At 36.6% G+C, this 18,243-nt stretch overlaps 2 protein-coding genes across 2 annotated transcripts; both read right to left on the bottom strand.

Annotated features, from left to right (window-relative positions):
* Window positions 1–4,913: 4,913 nt before the first annotated feature.
* Window positions 4,914–5,861, bottom strand: LOC100759341 (olfactory receptor 4A16). Its single transcript, XM_027421078.1, has one exon. The coding sequence runs from the start codon at window positions 5,859–5,861 to the stop codon at window positions 4,914–4,916; it is 948 nt and encodes a 315-aa protein (XP_027276879.1).
* Window positions 5,862–17,053: 11,192 nt separating this feature from the next.
* On the bottom strand, window positions 17,054–18,001 carry LOC100769209 (olfactory receptor 4A16-like). The gene has a single exon (XM_027421077.1). It carries the CDS (start codon window positions 17,999–18,001, stop codon window positions 17,054–17,056), a length of 948 nt encoding a protein of 315 aa, XP_027276878.1.
* Between the last annotated feature and the right edge of the window lie 242 nt (window positions 18,002–18,243).

Genomic DNA, 18,243 nt, shown 5'->3' with positions numbered 1-18,243 from the left:
AATCGGTGCACTCTTCCCTGGAAAAGACTGTTTTTTTCCTCTTCTCAGCATTCTTTGGTTACCTATAGTTCTTTGTGTAGGATTGGGGACCCTTGGGCCTTCCCCTGTCTACATTAGCATATCTATTGGTCTCATCATATTCAGCTCATATTCAGGCAGTCATGTTAGTGAAACTTTATGACAGTATATTCTGACATTATTAGGAGACACAATGTCATGTTCACCTCCCTGATTCTCAGGCTCTTACAATCTTCCTACCCACTCTTTTACAATGTTCTCTGAGCCTCAGGTGTAGGAATAATTTTAGGTGTAGCCAATGGAATCTGATTTTACAACTCTCCAGTTTGATTGGTTTTGACCTTCTTTAATAGTCTCTACCTGTTGTAAAAACAAAATTCCTTGCTGAGGAGTAGCAGCTACACTCACCTACAGGTGCAAGGACAAATATTTAGATTATGATTAGGAGTTATAAGAGGTGGTTTTAGATTCTCCCCAAAGATCCATATCTTCACTAACACTGAGTAATTGGATAAGTTTTCAGAATAAGGCATGGATTCCTGCTTCTTGTGTGGGTCTTAAGTCCAATTAAATACTGTTGGTTACTGCCAAAGTATGCATGCCACTAATGCACACATAGGGTTATCATGCCATGCTTGTCATTGGTGTGATTCATAGACATCTTAACTAAGTAATATCGGTAGTTGTTTCCCCTTCTTTGGAAGCTTGGACAGCTCCTGTGGCACCATGAAAGTTAGTCCACAGAGAGAATGTATTCATGTCACTTCTGGCTCAGGAAGCAGGCTCTGTATCTGAGGAGTACAGTGTCTTCGGCAATAAGGACTTAGCTTCCACCTCTGGTGTGCAATCAAGGAAAATAGCAATAGCCTCAATGTTTTGGGGAGTCTCTTGAAGAACCTTGACCAACAACTCAAAACAGGGCTTTACATGTTAATATAGGGTTCTATTAGGTGGTCTTCAGTGCTTCAACAGGGCACTATCAGGCAAAATGAGAATATATATATATATATATATATATATATATATATATATATATATATATTCTGTTATAGGATTTTTCCTTAGATAATTGTGTGATTCCTTACAACTTTTTCAGACATCCTTACTGTTCTTTTACCTTTTTACCTTTACCATTTTCTGAAGGGATAATATATATACTGCTATTCTGTTCTCTTATTGCAACCCCCTACGATGACAATGGCCTCTTTCATATTCGTGGTTTCTGAAGTTACTCCAGGATCTGTATCTATACTCACATTGGAAGATTTGGTTCTAGGAGCTTCACTTAAGAGGTAACATGTGACATACGTCTTTCTGAGTCTAGGTCATTTAACTCAGTATGATATTCCCCTTTTCAGTCATATTATCTACAAAGTTCATGATTTCATTTTTCTTTATTAATGAATAGTATTCCAAAGTGTATACATTCCACAATTTTATTGTTCATTCATCAGTTGTAGGACATTTAGGTTATTTCTATATCCTACTATTCGTAAGAAAGCAGCAAAGAACTTGGCTGAGGAGGTATCTGTAGATTCAGATTGTGAATTATTTGGGCATAAGTCAAGGATTGGTCCAACTGACTCTTGTGGTATGCTTAAGTTTAGCTTTTGCTGAGTTCTCTACAGTGATATTCATAGTGGTTTCACCAGTTTGTAGTCTCAACAAAGAAATTTTGTAGCACAAAAGAATATGTGCGAAAAAAGACTGACATTTCATCAGAAGGCTATGATGCACCATCTAAATGTCTCCTTCACATTACTGTTCCATTTTATTCGAGAGATATGTCCTTGAAGCTGGAGACAGACGAAGGCATAGATTTGAAAAACATGAAGCTAGAAGATAGTCTCTGCCCAATCCCCTTGTTTTATAACCTAGTTTAGCAACGTGTATCAATTCTGGTTTTGATCAGGACACAGGCTATAAGGGCTATGAGAATTGTGTATATAGCTCAGTAAAAATTGGCTATTTAACCTATATTTTACTGCTAGAAAAATGAACAATCTCTGCATGTTGTAACATTTAATTTTATATCTAACTTCATTTGTCTAAGTTGGATTCCCACCAGGTGAGAATATGTGCTGTTTCAGGCTTAATTTGTATTTCAATATAGCACAGAGAATTTCAAACCATCTTTTTGAGTAGGCATTCCACTTCCTTTGATCAACAATACCAGAACAGTCTCCCTTACTTTGTAAAACAGAGTTTATTTTTTTATTTTGTAAAAATCTAAATTCATGAAAACAACAAAATAATTCATGGTGAACAGAGTATTGATATCTTAAAAATAGTGCCTTGCATTTGCCTTTACTCTGTCTCCTTCACTTTACCTGAATTCTGCACCTGTTATCTGATACTTTGTAAAATCACTCTGGGGTGTCCTTTCAGGGTGGACAGCAGAGGAAGCAGGTCCCTCTTCTGGCAGGTGCAAGCATAGTTTCTCTGCTGGAGAGCTGGTCTAGCATTTGTGTCTGCAGAGCTCAGTGCTAGAACACTGTCCCTCAGATTTCCATCACAAGACAAAAGGTGCAGTCGCTCAAATGCTGCCATTACAGGCACTCAAAGTTCTTCTAATGGCAGTGCTGTCCGTTGCCTTTTGCTCACTGCTTTCTGTGCAAACACACAGGTCAGGGACTCTATGGCTCTTATAAAGCAGCTTGTTGGTACCACACTGACTTTCCATGCCTGGCCATATGAAGTCATTGTGAGGGACTTGACCAAGAATCAGAAAGAGCAGAGGACATCTGAACTATGAAGTTTCTTCTTTTAAGGGCTTTGTGGTTTCTCAGATTCTGTTTATTTACTTATGATTAACTTACTCCTTAAAATTATTTTTAAAACATAATTCTTTATTGATTCTTTGGGAATTTTACATCATGCACCCCAATCCCACTTACTTCCCAGTCCCTCCAGATCCTCCCCTCACTCCTGAAGCATTCATTCCTCCCAACTTCCCCACCTAAATTCAATTATAAAAGAAAGGACCTATGAGCCACAGAGACAGAGAACTTAGAATTGTAAATAGGTTATAATGTCCTCATTGCCATTTTAATTCTTACAAAGACAAGCAATCACAGTTATTCAATTTATTTAAACATAGGTTTGTTTGGTTGGTTTGGTTTTGTGTGTGGTCAAGTCTTGAATCTGTGTCTGGAGGAATTATAATTTTTTCTCTTAATTTCAGCAATTGTTAACTGAATAATTGTTATTAAGTAAAAACAATTATTTTTCAGCAGATTAACAGAGATTAAAAACTTCCAGTACTTCGCTCTTGCCTAAGCCTCACACATGTTAGCCTTGAGTCCAAGACCAAGAAACATTATACTATTCATGCTTATGGTGAAATGCAATGTTATATGTGTTATCCAAAATTTCTGATCTGAAAATGCAGATAGTGACCACAAAATGGAGCAATCTTCAGATGTATATATTGCATTTCTGGCAATTAATCATGTAGCATAAGCATAGCATAGCATAATTTGTTTTAAATTACTTTTTATAAAATTATATTGTATTTTGAGAAATTCATAAATATTAAACCTTCTCATTCCCACTCCTCCCTCCCCCCTCAAGCTCCTTCCATGCCTTATCACAAATTTGTGGTATGTATTTTAATTTTTAGTATGTATGTGTATTTAATTGGATATGTATATGTATGTATATATGTATAATTAATACACACACATATGTGTGTGTGTGTGTGTGTCTGTCTGGCTGTCTGTGTGTGTCTGTGTGTGTGTACCAATATACACATAGTGTATAAAATTATGTTTTTCATAAGTATGTGTCCAAGGCTAAATGTTTTAATTTAGACAATCTTTCCAGTTCCTAAACATGCACATTCTCTTCAAAAATTAATCTTTAAATTTATTTTTAAATGATCTTTTCATACAGTGGGTTTGATTACATTCTTTTCTCTCCTTCAACTCCTTCCACTATCTCTCTTAAGAATTTTTTTTCTTTTTTTTTTTTTTTTTTGGTTTTTCAAGACAGGTTTTCTCTGTGGCTTTGGAGGTTGTCCTGGAACTAGCTCTTGTAGACCAGGCTGGTCTTGAACTCACAGAGATCCTCCTGCCTCTGCCTCCCGAGTGCTGGGATTAAAGGCATGTGCCACCACAGCCTGGCTTCTCTTTAAGAAATTTAATGTGAATTTCAGATAAATTTCTTCCTATTAAAAAATGATGCTGGTTTTTCTTTTTTAAACATTTTACATTATATTGTGTTTTTATTTCTGAGATTGTAATTTAATTACATTCCTATCTTCTTTTTTGTCCTTCCAAACTCTCCCATATGCTCCCCTATTTCCTTCAAAGATGGTTTCTTTTAATCATTAATTGTCATCAAATATACACATACATATATATGCATATGCATCTATATTCCTAAATAGAACCTGTTCAGTCCACATAATGTTACTTGTATGTATGTTTTCAGGGCTGTCTCTTTGGCCCTGAAAACCAACTAAGGTGCACTTTCCTGGGGAGCACCATCTCTCCAGCTTTTAGCTTTACTTACTTGCCTGTAGAAATTTATGTAAGATTGAGGACTCACAGGCGTTTCCTCACCAAGCTTGGCATATTATTCACTGGTATCATTCTTGTTGATACTTGTTTTTCAAACTTAAAATAGAAAGCATATCTTCTTGTGATAAATTTTGTTACAAAGTGAATGCAATTAAAATATTTTCAATCTCATAGTTTTTTATATCTTTACTTATATAGTTATTTTTATAATCTTCCAGAATTTTCTATGAGTCATTCTAAAATTTAAAAATATGTTATTTTTAAAATGATAGACAACAATATAGGTATGAACCAAGTAGTGAATGAGAGAGCCAGAAAATATTTATTAAAGTCTACTGTCTGTTTATTACTTAAGATTTGTAACAGAAGTGCTCAATGTGGTGAATGCACTCTTGTACTACCTGAAGTTAATTTTTTACACCAGAGTTTTTGCATAGCATTTTTCATCTCTGAATTTCTTAGGGTATATATTAAAGGATTCAACATGGGAGTAATAACTGTAAACACCACACTTATCGATTTATCGATGGGAAAGTTAGACACTGGTCTAACATAAATGAAAATGCAGGGAACAAAAAACAGTACAACCACAGTGATGTGGGAGCCACATGTGGACAGGGCTTTTCTTCTCCCTTCCTGACTATAACTTTTAAGAGAGTTTAGAATGAATGCATAGGAGATGAGGAGAAGAATAAAAATGATCATACAGATGGCTCCACCATTGGCAACCACAGTGAGACCAATGAAGTAAGTGTCACTGCATGCTAGTGTCAGTAGTGGGTACATGTCACAGATGAAGTGGTCAATGACATTCGGTCCACAGAATGGGAGATTGGACACAAAAATAACTTGAACCACAGAGTGGGCAAACCCGCCAACCCAGGCTATCACTAACAGAAGGATGCAAATCTTCCAATTCATGATGGTCAAATAGTGAAGGGGCTTACAGATGGCTACATAGCGATCATAGGCCATCACCACCAGGAGGAAGACCTCAGCACCACCAAACAAGTGTTCAGTAAAGAGTTGGCCCATGCATGCTGTGTATGAGATAGTCTTTTTGTCAGACAGTAAGTCCATAATCAATTTGGGTGTTGTGGAAGTAGAATAAACAGCATCCATGATTGACAGATAAGCAAGGAAGAAGTACATTGGGGAGTTCAAGGAGGGGCTGGCAACCACAGTCCCCACAATGAGCAGGTTGCCCACCATGGTCACAATGTAGATGACTAAGAACATGGCAAACAATACTTTTTGTCCAGTTGGATCCTGAGTGAGGCCCAAAAGGATAAATTCTGTGACATTATTTCTCTGTCCCATTTAAATATATGTGGATTGTGTCTCAGTGGGAAACTCCGGAGAACAGGATCTGCAATGATACTATAGAAAGAATGTGAATTTATTCTGTTCTTAAGTGCATCTTAATTGAAACTGAAACTGATACTAGAAAATTAAGAGATAAATAGCAAATAGAGGAATGTAGTTTTAACATATAGGAAATAGTATTTACATGTAAGATTTTCTTCTTTGTAATATTTACATTAGAAGAATATGGAAAATAAAACATATATATATATATATATATATATATATATATATATATATATTCCAAAACCAGGATAACCAAGGGAAAAGTTTAAGGTCATTGTGACAAGTCATGGGCTTGAGTCATTATCAATGTGTAAATATTAATATGTTTCTATTGGCCCAATTCGAAATAAAATTTTGAAATACTTGACATCTGAATCCTTTCTAAAGAGTCTACACAGCTGATAGTGATGCCCTGAGTTTTTCTCTCATTGACTTTGTTTACATTCTTATATCTCATCATCAAATAAAAATTTCCAAATTAATTGATGTTACTTGAAACATGCTATCTAGTGATCATGGGGATGTGATGAATGCAGTAACCAAATAACAACTCTGAGTTACCCAGGCATTGTGTACAAAGATCCCAGGAAAAAAGAGTATAGCAGTGAATAACATGGACTCTGGAAATACAGTGTGCCTGCTATACTTCCAAGTTCATTCACTACCAGTGTGGACATCAGCAAATACACTAACTTCTCTGTGCATCTGTTTCATGATTTTCCCATGGAAGATATGACACCACCAACTTCTGTTAAAGCAAACATAAAGTAACCTGAGCACTGGTGAACTCTAGCAAAATCTAAATTAATAAAATGTGACCATGAGTTCTGTTACCTGAACTAGCTGGGCTAGGTAGGGTTTTAGTTGGGGGGCTGGTAGGGGAGGAAGGGAGGGAGAAGGGAACTGGGATTGTCATATAAATCAATCTTGTTTCTAATTCAAATAAAAAATGATAAAACAAAGAAACAACTACAATCGAGGACTCACCCTCTGACACATAGCACCAGTAAACCCTTCTATAAGTTGCTTTGGTCATGGTGTCTCTTTGAAGCATTTGAAAACAGCTAAGACAGCTAGACACACTAATTTTTGTAGGCCCTAGTATTCCTTAGCTTCACACTCTGCCTTCATTCTGATGATCAGGTATGTGTAGGCAGGTAATGGAGTTAGATTTTTTCAGGAAGTGTAGAAGTCATCCAAACCCCTTGAGCAGGCATTTACATACATATCTTGCCCTCTCAAGAGGCCAATCTATCCTCAGAATATGCCTGACTTACTTAAAAGTCTGGGGACATGTGATAATTTCACTTAAGTTATTAGTGGTTTCCCTATGTATATCAATAGACTGTTACATATATAACAACCAATGTAGAAAACTATAGTGTTCGGTTTCTTCCAGCAATCAACCTATGAATGAATAAAACTAACCTCTTCAATGCTAAGCAGTTATCTTTACCATTTTCTTTCTCTTAGCTACAATACTTACTATGTTTTATAGTGTAAATATGACAACAAAATTGGCTGAGAGGTTTCTCAAATTATTGTGTAATTTTTAAATTATTCATATTTTCTGGAAATACCACAGACACTTCTCCATTCACTCTGGCACTAATGTCATTAAGCACAGCACAATGAACTATTCAACTGTTCAACTGTTCAACGTGTGAGGAAACAAACAACAAAGCAGCCATCTCTTATTCCAGTTTGTGGTCCTCTTCTCTGTCTCTAACCAAAGGGGGCTCAGCTCTACAGCTCCTCAGCAGCGAATCTCATTTTACCCTCAGCTTTGCAGGCTTAGTTCCCTAAAATCATGGTAGTTCCAGAATATAAGAATAAAGATAAGAGATACTATAATAGAGGGAGACATTATAGGTTTAAAGAAAAATCGGGCACTAGGGAAATGTCTGGAGAGCTACAAAGATGACACCAACTAACAATCTAAGCAACAGAGGAGAGGCTACATTAAATGACCTCTCCTGATAATGAGATTGATTAGTAATTCATATACCATCATATAGCCTTCATCCAGCAGCTGGTGAAAGTAGAAGCAGACACCCACATTGAACTGAACTGAAATCCAGTTGCAGAGAAGGAGGACTAATGAGCATAGGGGTCCATACCAGGCTGGTGAAACCCACAGCAACAGCTGACCTGAACAAGCAAGATCTCTTGGTCCCCAGACTGATAGCTGGGAAACCAGCATGGAACTGATCCAGACCACTTGAATGTGGGTGTCAGTGAGGAGACCTAGGAAATCTATGGGGCCCCTTGTAAATATATCAATACTTATCCCTTGCATAGGAATGGACTTTGGGAGGCCATCCCACATGGAGGATCCACAAGGTGGTTGGCCTAGGCCCTATCCCAAAGGATATGAAAGACTTTGAAAACCCCCTATGAAAGGTCTCACCTTCCCTGGGGAGCAGAAAGGGTATGGGATAGGTAGGGTGTTAGTTGGTGGGGGCAGGGGAGAAGGGGAGGGAGAGGAACCTGGGATTGACATGTAAAATAATCCTCTTTCTAATTAAAATTAAAAAAATAAAAAATGTGACCATGATGTTCTTGATAGTTTTATTGCAAAACTTGAATATATAATATAATCTCTATTAACTTCATATTTATACAATAAACCAGGATATAAAATACTATGCCTACTATCCATGATCTAATTTTTAGATTAAAATTAGTTTTACATGTATGAGATATATTTGTTTTGCTTTAAATACATTTATGAGTAAGCATAATATTTACCTGTTTAAAATGGAAGCAAGTAAGTAGACTTCACACACACTTACTAGGACAGGGATGTGGAAAAAGAGACATGCACATTATATATACACAAAAAAAACATAGAGTCACACACAGACACACAGACACACAGACACACAGACACACACACACACACACACACACACACACACAGAAATTGAAGCCTAGAGTGACAACAAAGACTTCATGTAACACTATAAATAAATAAATAAATAAATAAATAAATAAATAAATAAATAAAAGACCTAGAGACAGACATTTGGGTTCAACCTGAAGATTAGGAAAGCAAAGCAGTCAGTCACTAGCTCTCACCTCTAGCTCAGGCTGAAAGGGCTGATCCAGGAGCTCTTCACCAAGCCTCAGACTGCTGTCTGTCTTCAGTGTGAGTGGAGAATGAATGCCTCCTACTTTCAGTGTGGGTAGAGAATGAATACCACCTACTGAATCTGTGCTCCTGTTTTTTCTACCCTCTAAGGCTGGGATTAAAGGTATGAGCTATATATAATTCTGTTTTAGATAGATTCACTCTTGTGTACATTTGGGTGACATTGGACACACAGAGATCAGTCTATCTCTTAATCCTTAGTCCTAGGATTAAAGGTGTGTGACTGGATTCTCTAGCTTCTGGTCATTTTCTTATCAGAATCCTCAGGCAAGCTTTAGTTAACCACAAATAATTTATCACTAAAACTGTAAACAAAATAAGAAAAGTAATTCCTAAAGTAAGATAAACATAAAACAGAGGGCAAAGAGAATCTGGTATTTCACAAGATGGTAGCCATGTTGTACCTTGTACATGTCTCATTCATATTCCTGCTTCATCTCATTCAGCAAATCCACCCTTGAAGAAACAGACTGAGGAAGGCACTCCTTTTGCAGGGCCTAAGAAGTGCAATTATGATCTCCAGTCCTCCTTGAGCTATAATTTATTTTGTATGTGTTTATTTCTTCTCAGACTTTAGTTCTAGTTTTGGAAAGATGAACATTCATGTTTATTATTTAATTGTGTAGTTATTTACATGGCATAGTAAAAATTAGTATTTGAACTACAACTTTTTGTTTCAAATGTCAAATATTTTTGCCACAAGAAATGAAGACTAGTTTCAACATGATTCCAAATTAAAGCCTTAATATTTCTTTAAAAAATTAACACAGGTTCTTAAGAATATGTATCTCTCAAAGAGAAAGGTGGGGTTTTGGGAATCTTTAGGGGGAGAAAACAAAGGCAGAAATGTTGCAATTATATTATACTATGAAATATAAAAGAAGATTGTTTTCTCAAAATAAACTATATAGTCACAAAAATACCACACTAGTTTTTTTTTTGGGGGGGGTGTAGGGGATGGGGGGTCGGGAGTTGTGTAGTTCAAGACAGTTTCTCTGTGGCTTTGGAGCCTATCCTGGAACTAGCTCTTGTAGACCAAGCTGATCTTGAACTCACAGATATCTGTCTGCCTCTGCCTCCTGAGTGCTGGGATAAAAGGCATTGTGCCACCACCACCTGGCCACACTAGTATGTTATGATAATAATTTTATGTATCTGTCTAATAAGCAGCAGTTAGATAATGTTTTGAGTCTGAGTTTGTTTCTGAATCCATACTAACTTGCTTGCTCATGTCATTAATAAACCTGCACATAACCTTCAAAGTCAGGGTAGACATTGGGCATTTACATTGTAGCATGGTTGTGAAGATGTCCAGTTTTTCCAATTCACATATCTAAAACAAATTATATGGAATATATTGTGCAAAATACAAAATCTCATAAAGAAAAATATTATGTACTAAACTCTTTGTTTGATACACATATTGTATTGCAAATACATAAAATAAATACCAGTCAAATATAATGCAAAAACAGACACTGATATTTTCTGAATATTATTTGTGTTTTGGCAGATTTGTTATTCAATTCTGTTGCCCCATGTAACAATATATGGTCTTTAAATGTTAGTTTTATTTCAAGATATCACAGCAATTTGCATCTAACATTCATTCTTAGTTGTTTTGAAAAAGTACATATTGAGTCTTGTCCTGGGTCAATATAAGCTATAATTCTTCTACTCAGGTAGTTCAATCTCACCTGTAGTTATGTATAATAAGAAAATACATAAATAATTTATGTCTAGTTCTAGAAGTAATAACAATAGATGGCTGGTTCAATATTTTTACACCCGCTTCCCATTGTCATTCTTCCAGAGAGGTAGAAGAGTGCAAGGTGAATGCTTATAATGTAAAATCACTTAAATCAACATATACTGTATAGACCTAGATAAAAATTCTTACCTGAGAGGAATCATAGCTTCATAGAGAAATAGATATATTTGCTGTGTAAAACTCACTCTATTGGTGGGAATCAATCTTACCTGGACCACTATTTGTTAGATCAAATATACCAACACAAAATTTAGCAAGACTAAAATAAAACACAATTTTTCCCTAAATCATTTCCTGTGAAACAGTCAAATATGACTCGGCTATGAGGACTCACAACTGACATGTTTACTCTTAACTGCTTACATTTTAGGCCCTCTGTTTACCAAGCCAGGTTTCAATTTAATGTCTTAAATAAGAAGATAAAGGAAAAGCTTCCACTAGCATAAGCAGAATTCTAATTTCTTCTCAAGTATCATCTTCCTAGGAAATATTAAGTTTCCTTCCCAATTAAAAACCTACTTGTACATCTCTTACACAAATTTCTGGGAGAAGTCACAGATATAACAATAGAGCATGTTAGTCTGAGGACTTGAGTCCAATTAAGGCAGCTTCTAACTTGGATGGACTGGAGTAATCACAATGCCCTTGGGCCATTCTACCTGGAGAACAATTCCTCCATTTATATGTGCAGATACAGCCTATGGTTTTTACATCATCACTTATTTAAATTAAGAAACTTGCAGGTCATAATAAAGCTATTTATTAGAATATTTGGAACAAATTCAAATTCAGCAATCTCTTCCAAAGAGGTTCCAAGTCCCTACAGGATAGAGACTCAGCCAAGTGATAGGATATGATTTCTTACTAACACAAAGAACATATAATATGAAAAGAAAAATTCTGATGTGGAATGATTGATAAAACATGAGGTTTAAATCATCAAATATTTAGGAAGGCAATAATAATTAGAAGATTTAGAAGGAGAGAGCATGCCCATTCTCTCCAACACCCAAGCACAGCATGGCATTCCTCTGTGACACTCACTCCAACCCAGGAGCTCTGTGCACAAAGTTAGAGAACACAAAACTTCATATTTCTGCAGCTGGAACTCTAGCTCCTCAAAATACAGGTAGTATAAGATCTGTACTGTTAGACTGTAGGCTGTAATTAAGATCTAAATCTGTATCAGAGGAAGTTATAAGGACATTCATGGTGTCGATGTTTCATTTCATTTTAGTATACTATGAATTAAATTATGAATTGAACAACAAAGAAATACAGAAAAAATAATTATTTTTCAATACATGAACAGTGCCTGAAAAGCTTCTACTCTGATTCTTTTACCTCTGCTCTCCATCAGCTTCTGTCAAAAGTTATAGTGTGGGTAGGGAGACACTGGATTTTTGATATCATAAATGCCCATATAAACTAGCTTCATTTCAAATTGTCTTTTTGTAACTAACAAACAAATGAAATAAAACCAACAATCCCAAAGGTTATATGTATTTCTTCTAAGATAAACACTAATCAATGTTGTCAGTCAATTGAGTAAATAGTGAAATATACATGAAACATTTAAAGTTGAAAATCATAAAACTAGAAGATAGATTCTGCCCGGTCTCGTTTTTTTATAACCTTGTTTAGGTACTTGTATCCATTCTTGGTTTGATCAGGACACAGGATGTAAGGGCTATGAGATTTTGTATATAGCTCAGTAAAATTTGAGCATTTAACCTATATTTTATTATATGAATTATGAAAAAGTCTATACATTGGAATTACTTAATTTTCTTTCTTGCTTCATTTGTCTAATTTGGATCCCACCCCCAAGTGAGACTATGTGCTTTCTCAGGCTTAAATTGTATTTCAATATATCTCAGAGAATCTCATTCCATCCTTGTTGAGGAAGCATTCCCCTTCCTCTGACCAAGTACACCAGTAAAGTCTTCCTTCCTTTGTGAAACAGACATTTTTCTTACTTTGTAAAAATAAAAATTCATGTAAACAAAAGAGTCTATTGTGAACCGAGTATCGATATCTTAAATATGGACACATATGGGACCATGCATTTGCCTTTACTCTGTCTCCTTCACTTTGGCTGAATTCTGCACCTGACACCTGTTGATAATGCAAAACCATTCTGTGGAGCCCTTTCAGGGTGGACACCAGAGGAAGCAGCTCCCTCTTCTAGCAGGTGAGAACACCAGTTCTCTTCTGGGGAGTTGGTCTTGCCTTTGTGTCTGCAGAGCTCAGTTCTAGAACACTGTCCCTCAGATTTCCATCAAGAGACAAAAGATGTAGTTGCTCAAATGCATTCCGTTTGCCAATTCTTCCAATGGGAGCGCTGTACATTACTTTCTTCTCACTTCAGGGCTATTCTAAAGCATCTTGTTAGTACCAAGCTGACCTTCTAAGCCTGACCATAAGAAGTCACTGTGTCGCCAAAAATAAGACATACCCAAGGCACTTTTAAAGTTCAAATATGTTTATATTTTATTATTATTATTATTATTATTATTATTATTATTATTATTATTATTATTGGTTTTCCAAGACAAGATTTCTCTGTGGCTTTAGAGGCTGTCCTAGAACTAGAACTAGCTCTTGTAGACCAGGTGGTCTCGAACTCAGTGGACCCAGTCTTTATCCCGAGAGCACAAATGGACTTTGGGAACCCATTTCCTATGGAGGGATGCTATTGCAGCCCAGGTACAGCAAGGAGGGCCTAGGCCCTCCCCCAAATGATATGACAGACTTTGAAGGTCCCCCGTGTAGGGCCTCACTATCCCTGGGGAGGAGTTGGGGGGTGGGTTAGGGGGGCTGGTGGGAAACATAGGATGATGGGAGGGCAAGGGAATGGGGGGATGGACATATAAATATGAGTAGTAATTAAAGAATTAAAAAAGTAAAAATGAGAAAAAAAAGTCGCTGTGAGGAACTTGACAAAGAATCAGAAGGAGCAAAGGCCATCTGAACTATGTAATTCCTTGTTTTAAGGGCTTCATGATGTGTTAGATTCCATTTATTAATTTACAATTAGCTTCCTTTTTAAAATTATTATAAAAACATAATTATTTACTGATTCTTTTGGAAATTCACATCATGTGCCTCAGTCTTGCTCACATTCCAGTCCCTCCATATGCTCTCATTACCCTTGAAGCATGTTTTTCAACCCATGCCCCCACAAAATCAATGAAAAACAAAGGATTTCTGAGCCACAGATTAGAATTGTAAATCTGTTATGATTTCCATTTTAATTCTTAAAAAGACAAGCAATCACAGTTCTTTAAATTTATTTGAACATAGGTTATTTGACCTTTAAAAAAAATTTACTTTTATTTTTATTAATGTGTTATTTAAATTAAAAATAATCTTATTTTACATACCAATCCCAGTTTCCTATCCCTCCATCCTCCCACTCTCCCCACAATCTTCCCACCCCACCTCCCATCTTTTCCTCAGAGAGGGTAAGGTCTCCCATTGGGGGATCACTGGAAGTTTGTCTCATCATTTGGGACACGACCGCCAAGGTCCTTCCCCCTGTATCTAGGCAAAGAGAGTGTCCTTCTGTGGGTAATGGGCTCCAAAAGCCCATTCATTCACTAGGGATAAATACTGTTTCCACTGCCAGCAGTCCCCATAGACTGTCTAAGGCCCTCAACTAACATCCATGTTCAGGATGCCTAGTTTGGTCTTATGCAGGTTCCCTAGCTGTCAGTCTGGTGTCTGTGAATTCCCACTTGCTCAGGTCAACTGTTCCTGTGGGTTTCACCAGGATGGTCTTGACCCCTTTGCTCATCACTTCTCTCTCTCTACAACTAGATTCCAGATGTTTGGAATTCACAGTGCTTATCTGTGAATCTCTGCTTCTATTTCTACCAGCTACTGGATGAAGATCTGGGGTGGGGCGGGGGGGGGGGAGAACATAAGGGATCAGGAAGGTAGATAGAGTTGGGGGAAGAACAGAGAAAGACAGCAAGGAAAGACACTTTGATAGAGTGAGCCATTTGGGGCTTAACAAGAAACCTGGCACTAGGGAAATTCCCAGTAATCCAGAAAGATGATGCCAACTAAGAATCTAAGCAATAGTTGAGAGGCTACCTTAAATTCCCTTCCCCTATAATGTGATTGAGGACTACCTTAAATGAACAGAATTTTTTGTTGTTGTGTTTTGTTTTGTGTTTGATCAAGTCTTGACTCTATGTCTGGAGGAATTGTACTTAACTCAGCCCAGTGTTAACTGAATAGTTACTAAGAAAAGTAACTATTTTCAACAGATGAACAGTGCCTAAAGGCTTCCAGTACTTCTATTTTGCCTAAGCCTCACACATATTATTAGCCTTGAGTCCAACACAAAGACGAGTGATACTTCTCATGTGTATCGTGAAATACAATGTTATGTGTGCTATTTAAAAGTTCTGATCTGAAAATGCGGACATGGAGACCACAAAAATGGAACAATATTCACATGACTGATGCATATATTTGATAAATCAAATAGCATAAACATTCATTTTTAAATTATCCTTTTAAAAATTGTATTATATTTTGAAAAAGTCATGAGTGGAGACTATATCTTCTCATTCCCACACTTCTCTCCTTTCTCAAACTCCTTCCATACCTCATCCCTAATTCATGATATCTATTTTAATTTTTAGGGATATATAAATATAGATACCTACCAAGTAAAATTAGTGTTGCTCAAAAGTACATGTTCAAGGCTGAACACTTTGATTTAGGCATTCTGTAACACTAATTAATACAAACCCAGAGACAGATAGATGCTGGGATTCAAGATGAAGATTAGAGAAGCAAAAGAGTCAAGTCACAAGATCTTATCTCTACCTCAGACTGAAATGGCAATCCTGTCTCCATGAAGCCACAGAATGCCATCCGTAACTGCTGCCCCTCCTCCAAATGGCTAGAGCTAATTCTCTTTTTATAACTCTCTAATTCTGAGATTTAAGGCATATGATCCCAAGGACTGAGATCACCCCTATTTGAGCTGTTGCTCTTTAAGACAGGAGGAATTTCTTGTAAGTCAGTGTGGCCTTGAACTAACAGAGATCTATCAGCCTGTCTGCTGAACCCTGAGATTAAAAGTATATGCCACCACTCTATGGTTTATTAATATGGCTGCTAGACTTATCTTTGTTTTGTTTTACTTTTTGGTTTTTCAAGACAGGGTTTCTCGGTATTGTCTTGGAGGTTGTCCTGGAACTCACAGAGACCAGGCTGGCCTGGACCTCACAGAGATTCACCTGCCACCATCTCCTGGGTGCTGGGATTAAAGGTGTCTATACCCCCTTACTGGCTCTGTGGCATGTGGTTATCTTTGCTATCTGTACCCTCAGACAAGTTTTAATAAATAGTAAATAATATATCACCACATTATTCTTTCCAGCACCCTAAACATGCCTGATCACTTCCAAAATTATTCTTTAAATTGATTTGAAAAAATAATTTTTCATACTATATGTTTTGACCATATTATTTTCTCTCTGCCAAATCCTTCTGCTTTCTGTCTACTTAGGAAACTTAATGTGAATTTTAGTTTATTACTTTCATATTATTCTCCCATATGCTCCTCCCCATATGCCTACAAAGATGTCCTCTTTTTTCATTAAATTATAAATATAAATTGTATTATATTTTGAAAAAATATATTTATAAAACATCATCATGTTAATAAATCTATATCCCTAAATACAGCCTGCCCAGTCCACATAACATTACTTGTATGTATGTTTCCAGGGCTGTCCTTCTGGCCCTAGACAACTGATTGAGGCAAACTTTCCTGGGGCTCACCAATTCTCCAATGGTTACGTTTACTCAGTTGCCTGTAGTTCTTTGTGTAGGATTGAAGTCTCATGGGCTATTCCCCATCCACTTTGTCCTGCTTGTTGGCATCATTCCTATGGATGTTGTTTTTCAAACTTAAATCAGAGAGCAAAATTTCTTGTGAGTTTAATTTTGATATAAATTGAAGGCAATTAAAATATTTTCAAACACAGAATAATTTTATATCTTCACTTACATGAGTACAACCATTTTTATACTCTTCCAAGTTTTCTGAGTCATTTTAAAATAAAAAATAATTTGTTATATTTAAAGTGCTAGAAAAAATATAGATATGAATAAAATAGGGAATAAGTGGACACCAGAATCATTTGTTAAAGTCTACTGTCTGTTTATTAAGATTTGTAACAGAAGTGCTCAGTGTAGGGAATGCACTCTTATTCTATATGTAGTTAATTTTTTACACCAGAGTTTTTGCATAGCATTTTTCATCTCTGAATTTCTCATGGTATATATTAAAGGATTCAACATGGGAGTAAAAGCTGTAAATACCACACTTATTGATTTATCAATGGGAAAGTTAGACACTGGTCTAACATAAATGAAAATGCAGGGAACAAAAAACAGTACAACCACAGTGATATGGGAGCCACATGTGGACAGGGCTTTTCTTCTCCCTTCCTGACTATAGCTTTTAAGAGAGTTTAGAATGAATGCATAAGAGATTAAGAGAAGAATAAAAATGATCATACAGATGGCTCCACCATTGGCAACCACAGTGAGACCAATGAAGTAAGTGTCACTGCATGCCAGTGTCAGTAGTGGGTACATGTCACAGATGAAGTGGTCAATGACATTCGGTCCACAGAATGGGAGATTGGACACAAAAATAACTTGAACCACAGAGTGGGCAAACCCGCCAACCCAGGCTATCACTAACAGAAGGATGCAAATCTTCCGATTCATGATGGTCAAATAGTGAAGGGGCTTACAGATGGCTACATAGCGATCATAGGCCATCACCACCAGGAGGAAGACCTCAGCACCACCAGTTAAGTGTGCAGTAAAGAGTTGGCCCATGCACGCTGTGAATGAGATAGTCTTTTTCTCAGAGAGTAAGTCCATAACCAACTTGAGTGTTGTGGAAGTAGAATAAACAGCATCCATGATTGACAGAAAGGCAAGGAAGAAGTACATTGGGGAGTTCAAGGAGGGGCTGGCAACCACGGTCCCCACAATGAGCAGGTTGCCCACCATGGTCACAATGTAGATGATTAAGAACATGGCAAACAATACTTTTTGTCCAGTTGGATCCTGAGTGAGACCTAGAAGGATAAATTCTGTGACATTGTTTCTCTGTCCCATTTAAATATACGTGGATTGTGTTTCAATGGGAATCTCAGAAGAATAAGATCTGCAAAGACATTAGAGAAAGAACAGGTATTTATTTTATCTTTAAGCACATCTTCAATGAAACAAACTGATAAAAATAGAAATTGAACAGATAAATAATTAACAGAGGAATGTGGTTTTAACATAAATGGAAATAGTATTTTGCACTTAAGATTTTCTTCTTTGTAATATTTACATTTAGGAGAATATGGAAA

The sequence above is a fragment of the Cricetulus griseus genome, chromosome 6 (assembly GCF_003668045.3).
Source record: "Cricetulus griseus strain 17A/GY chromosome 6, alternate assembly CriGri-PICRH-1.0, whole genome shotgun sequence".
Taxonomy (NCBI): Eukaryota; Metazoa; Chordata; class Mammalia; order Rodentia; family Cricetidae; genus Cricetulus; species Cricetulus griseus.
The sequence above is the reverse complement of the archived record's forward strand: the minus strand, read 5'-3'. Positions and strand labels throughout refer to the sequence as shown.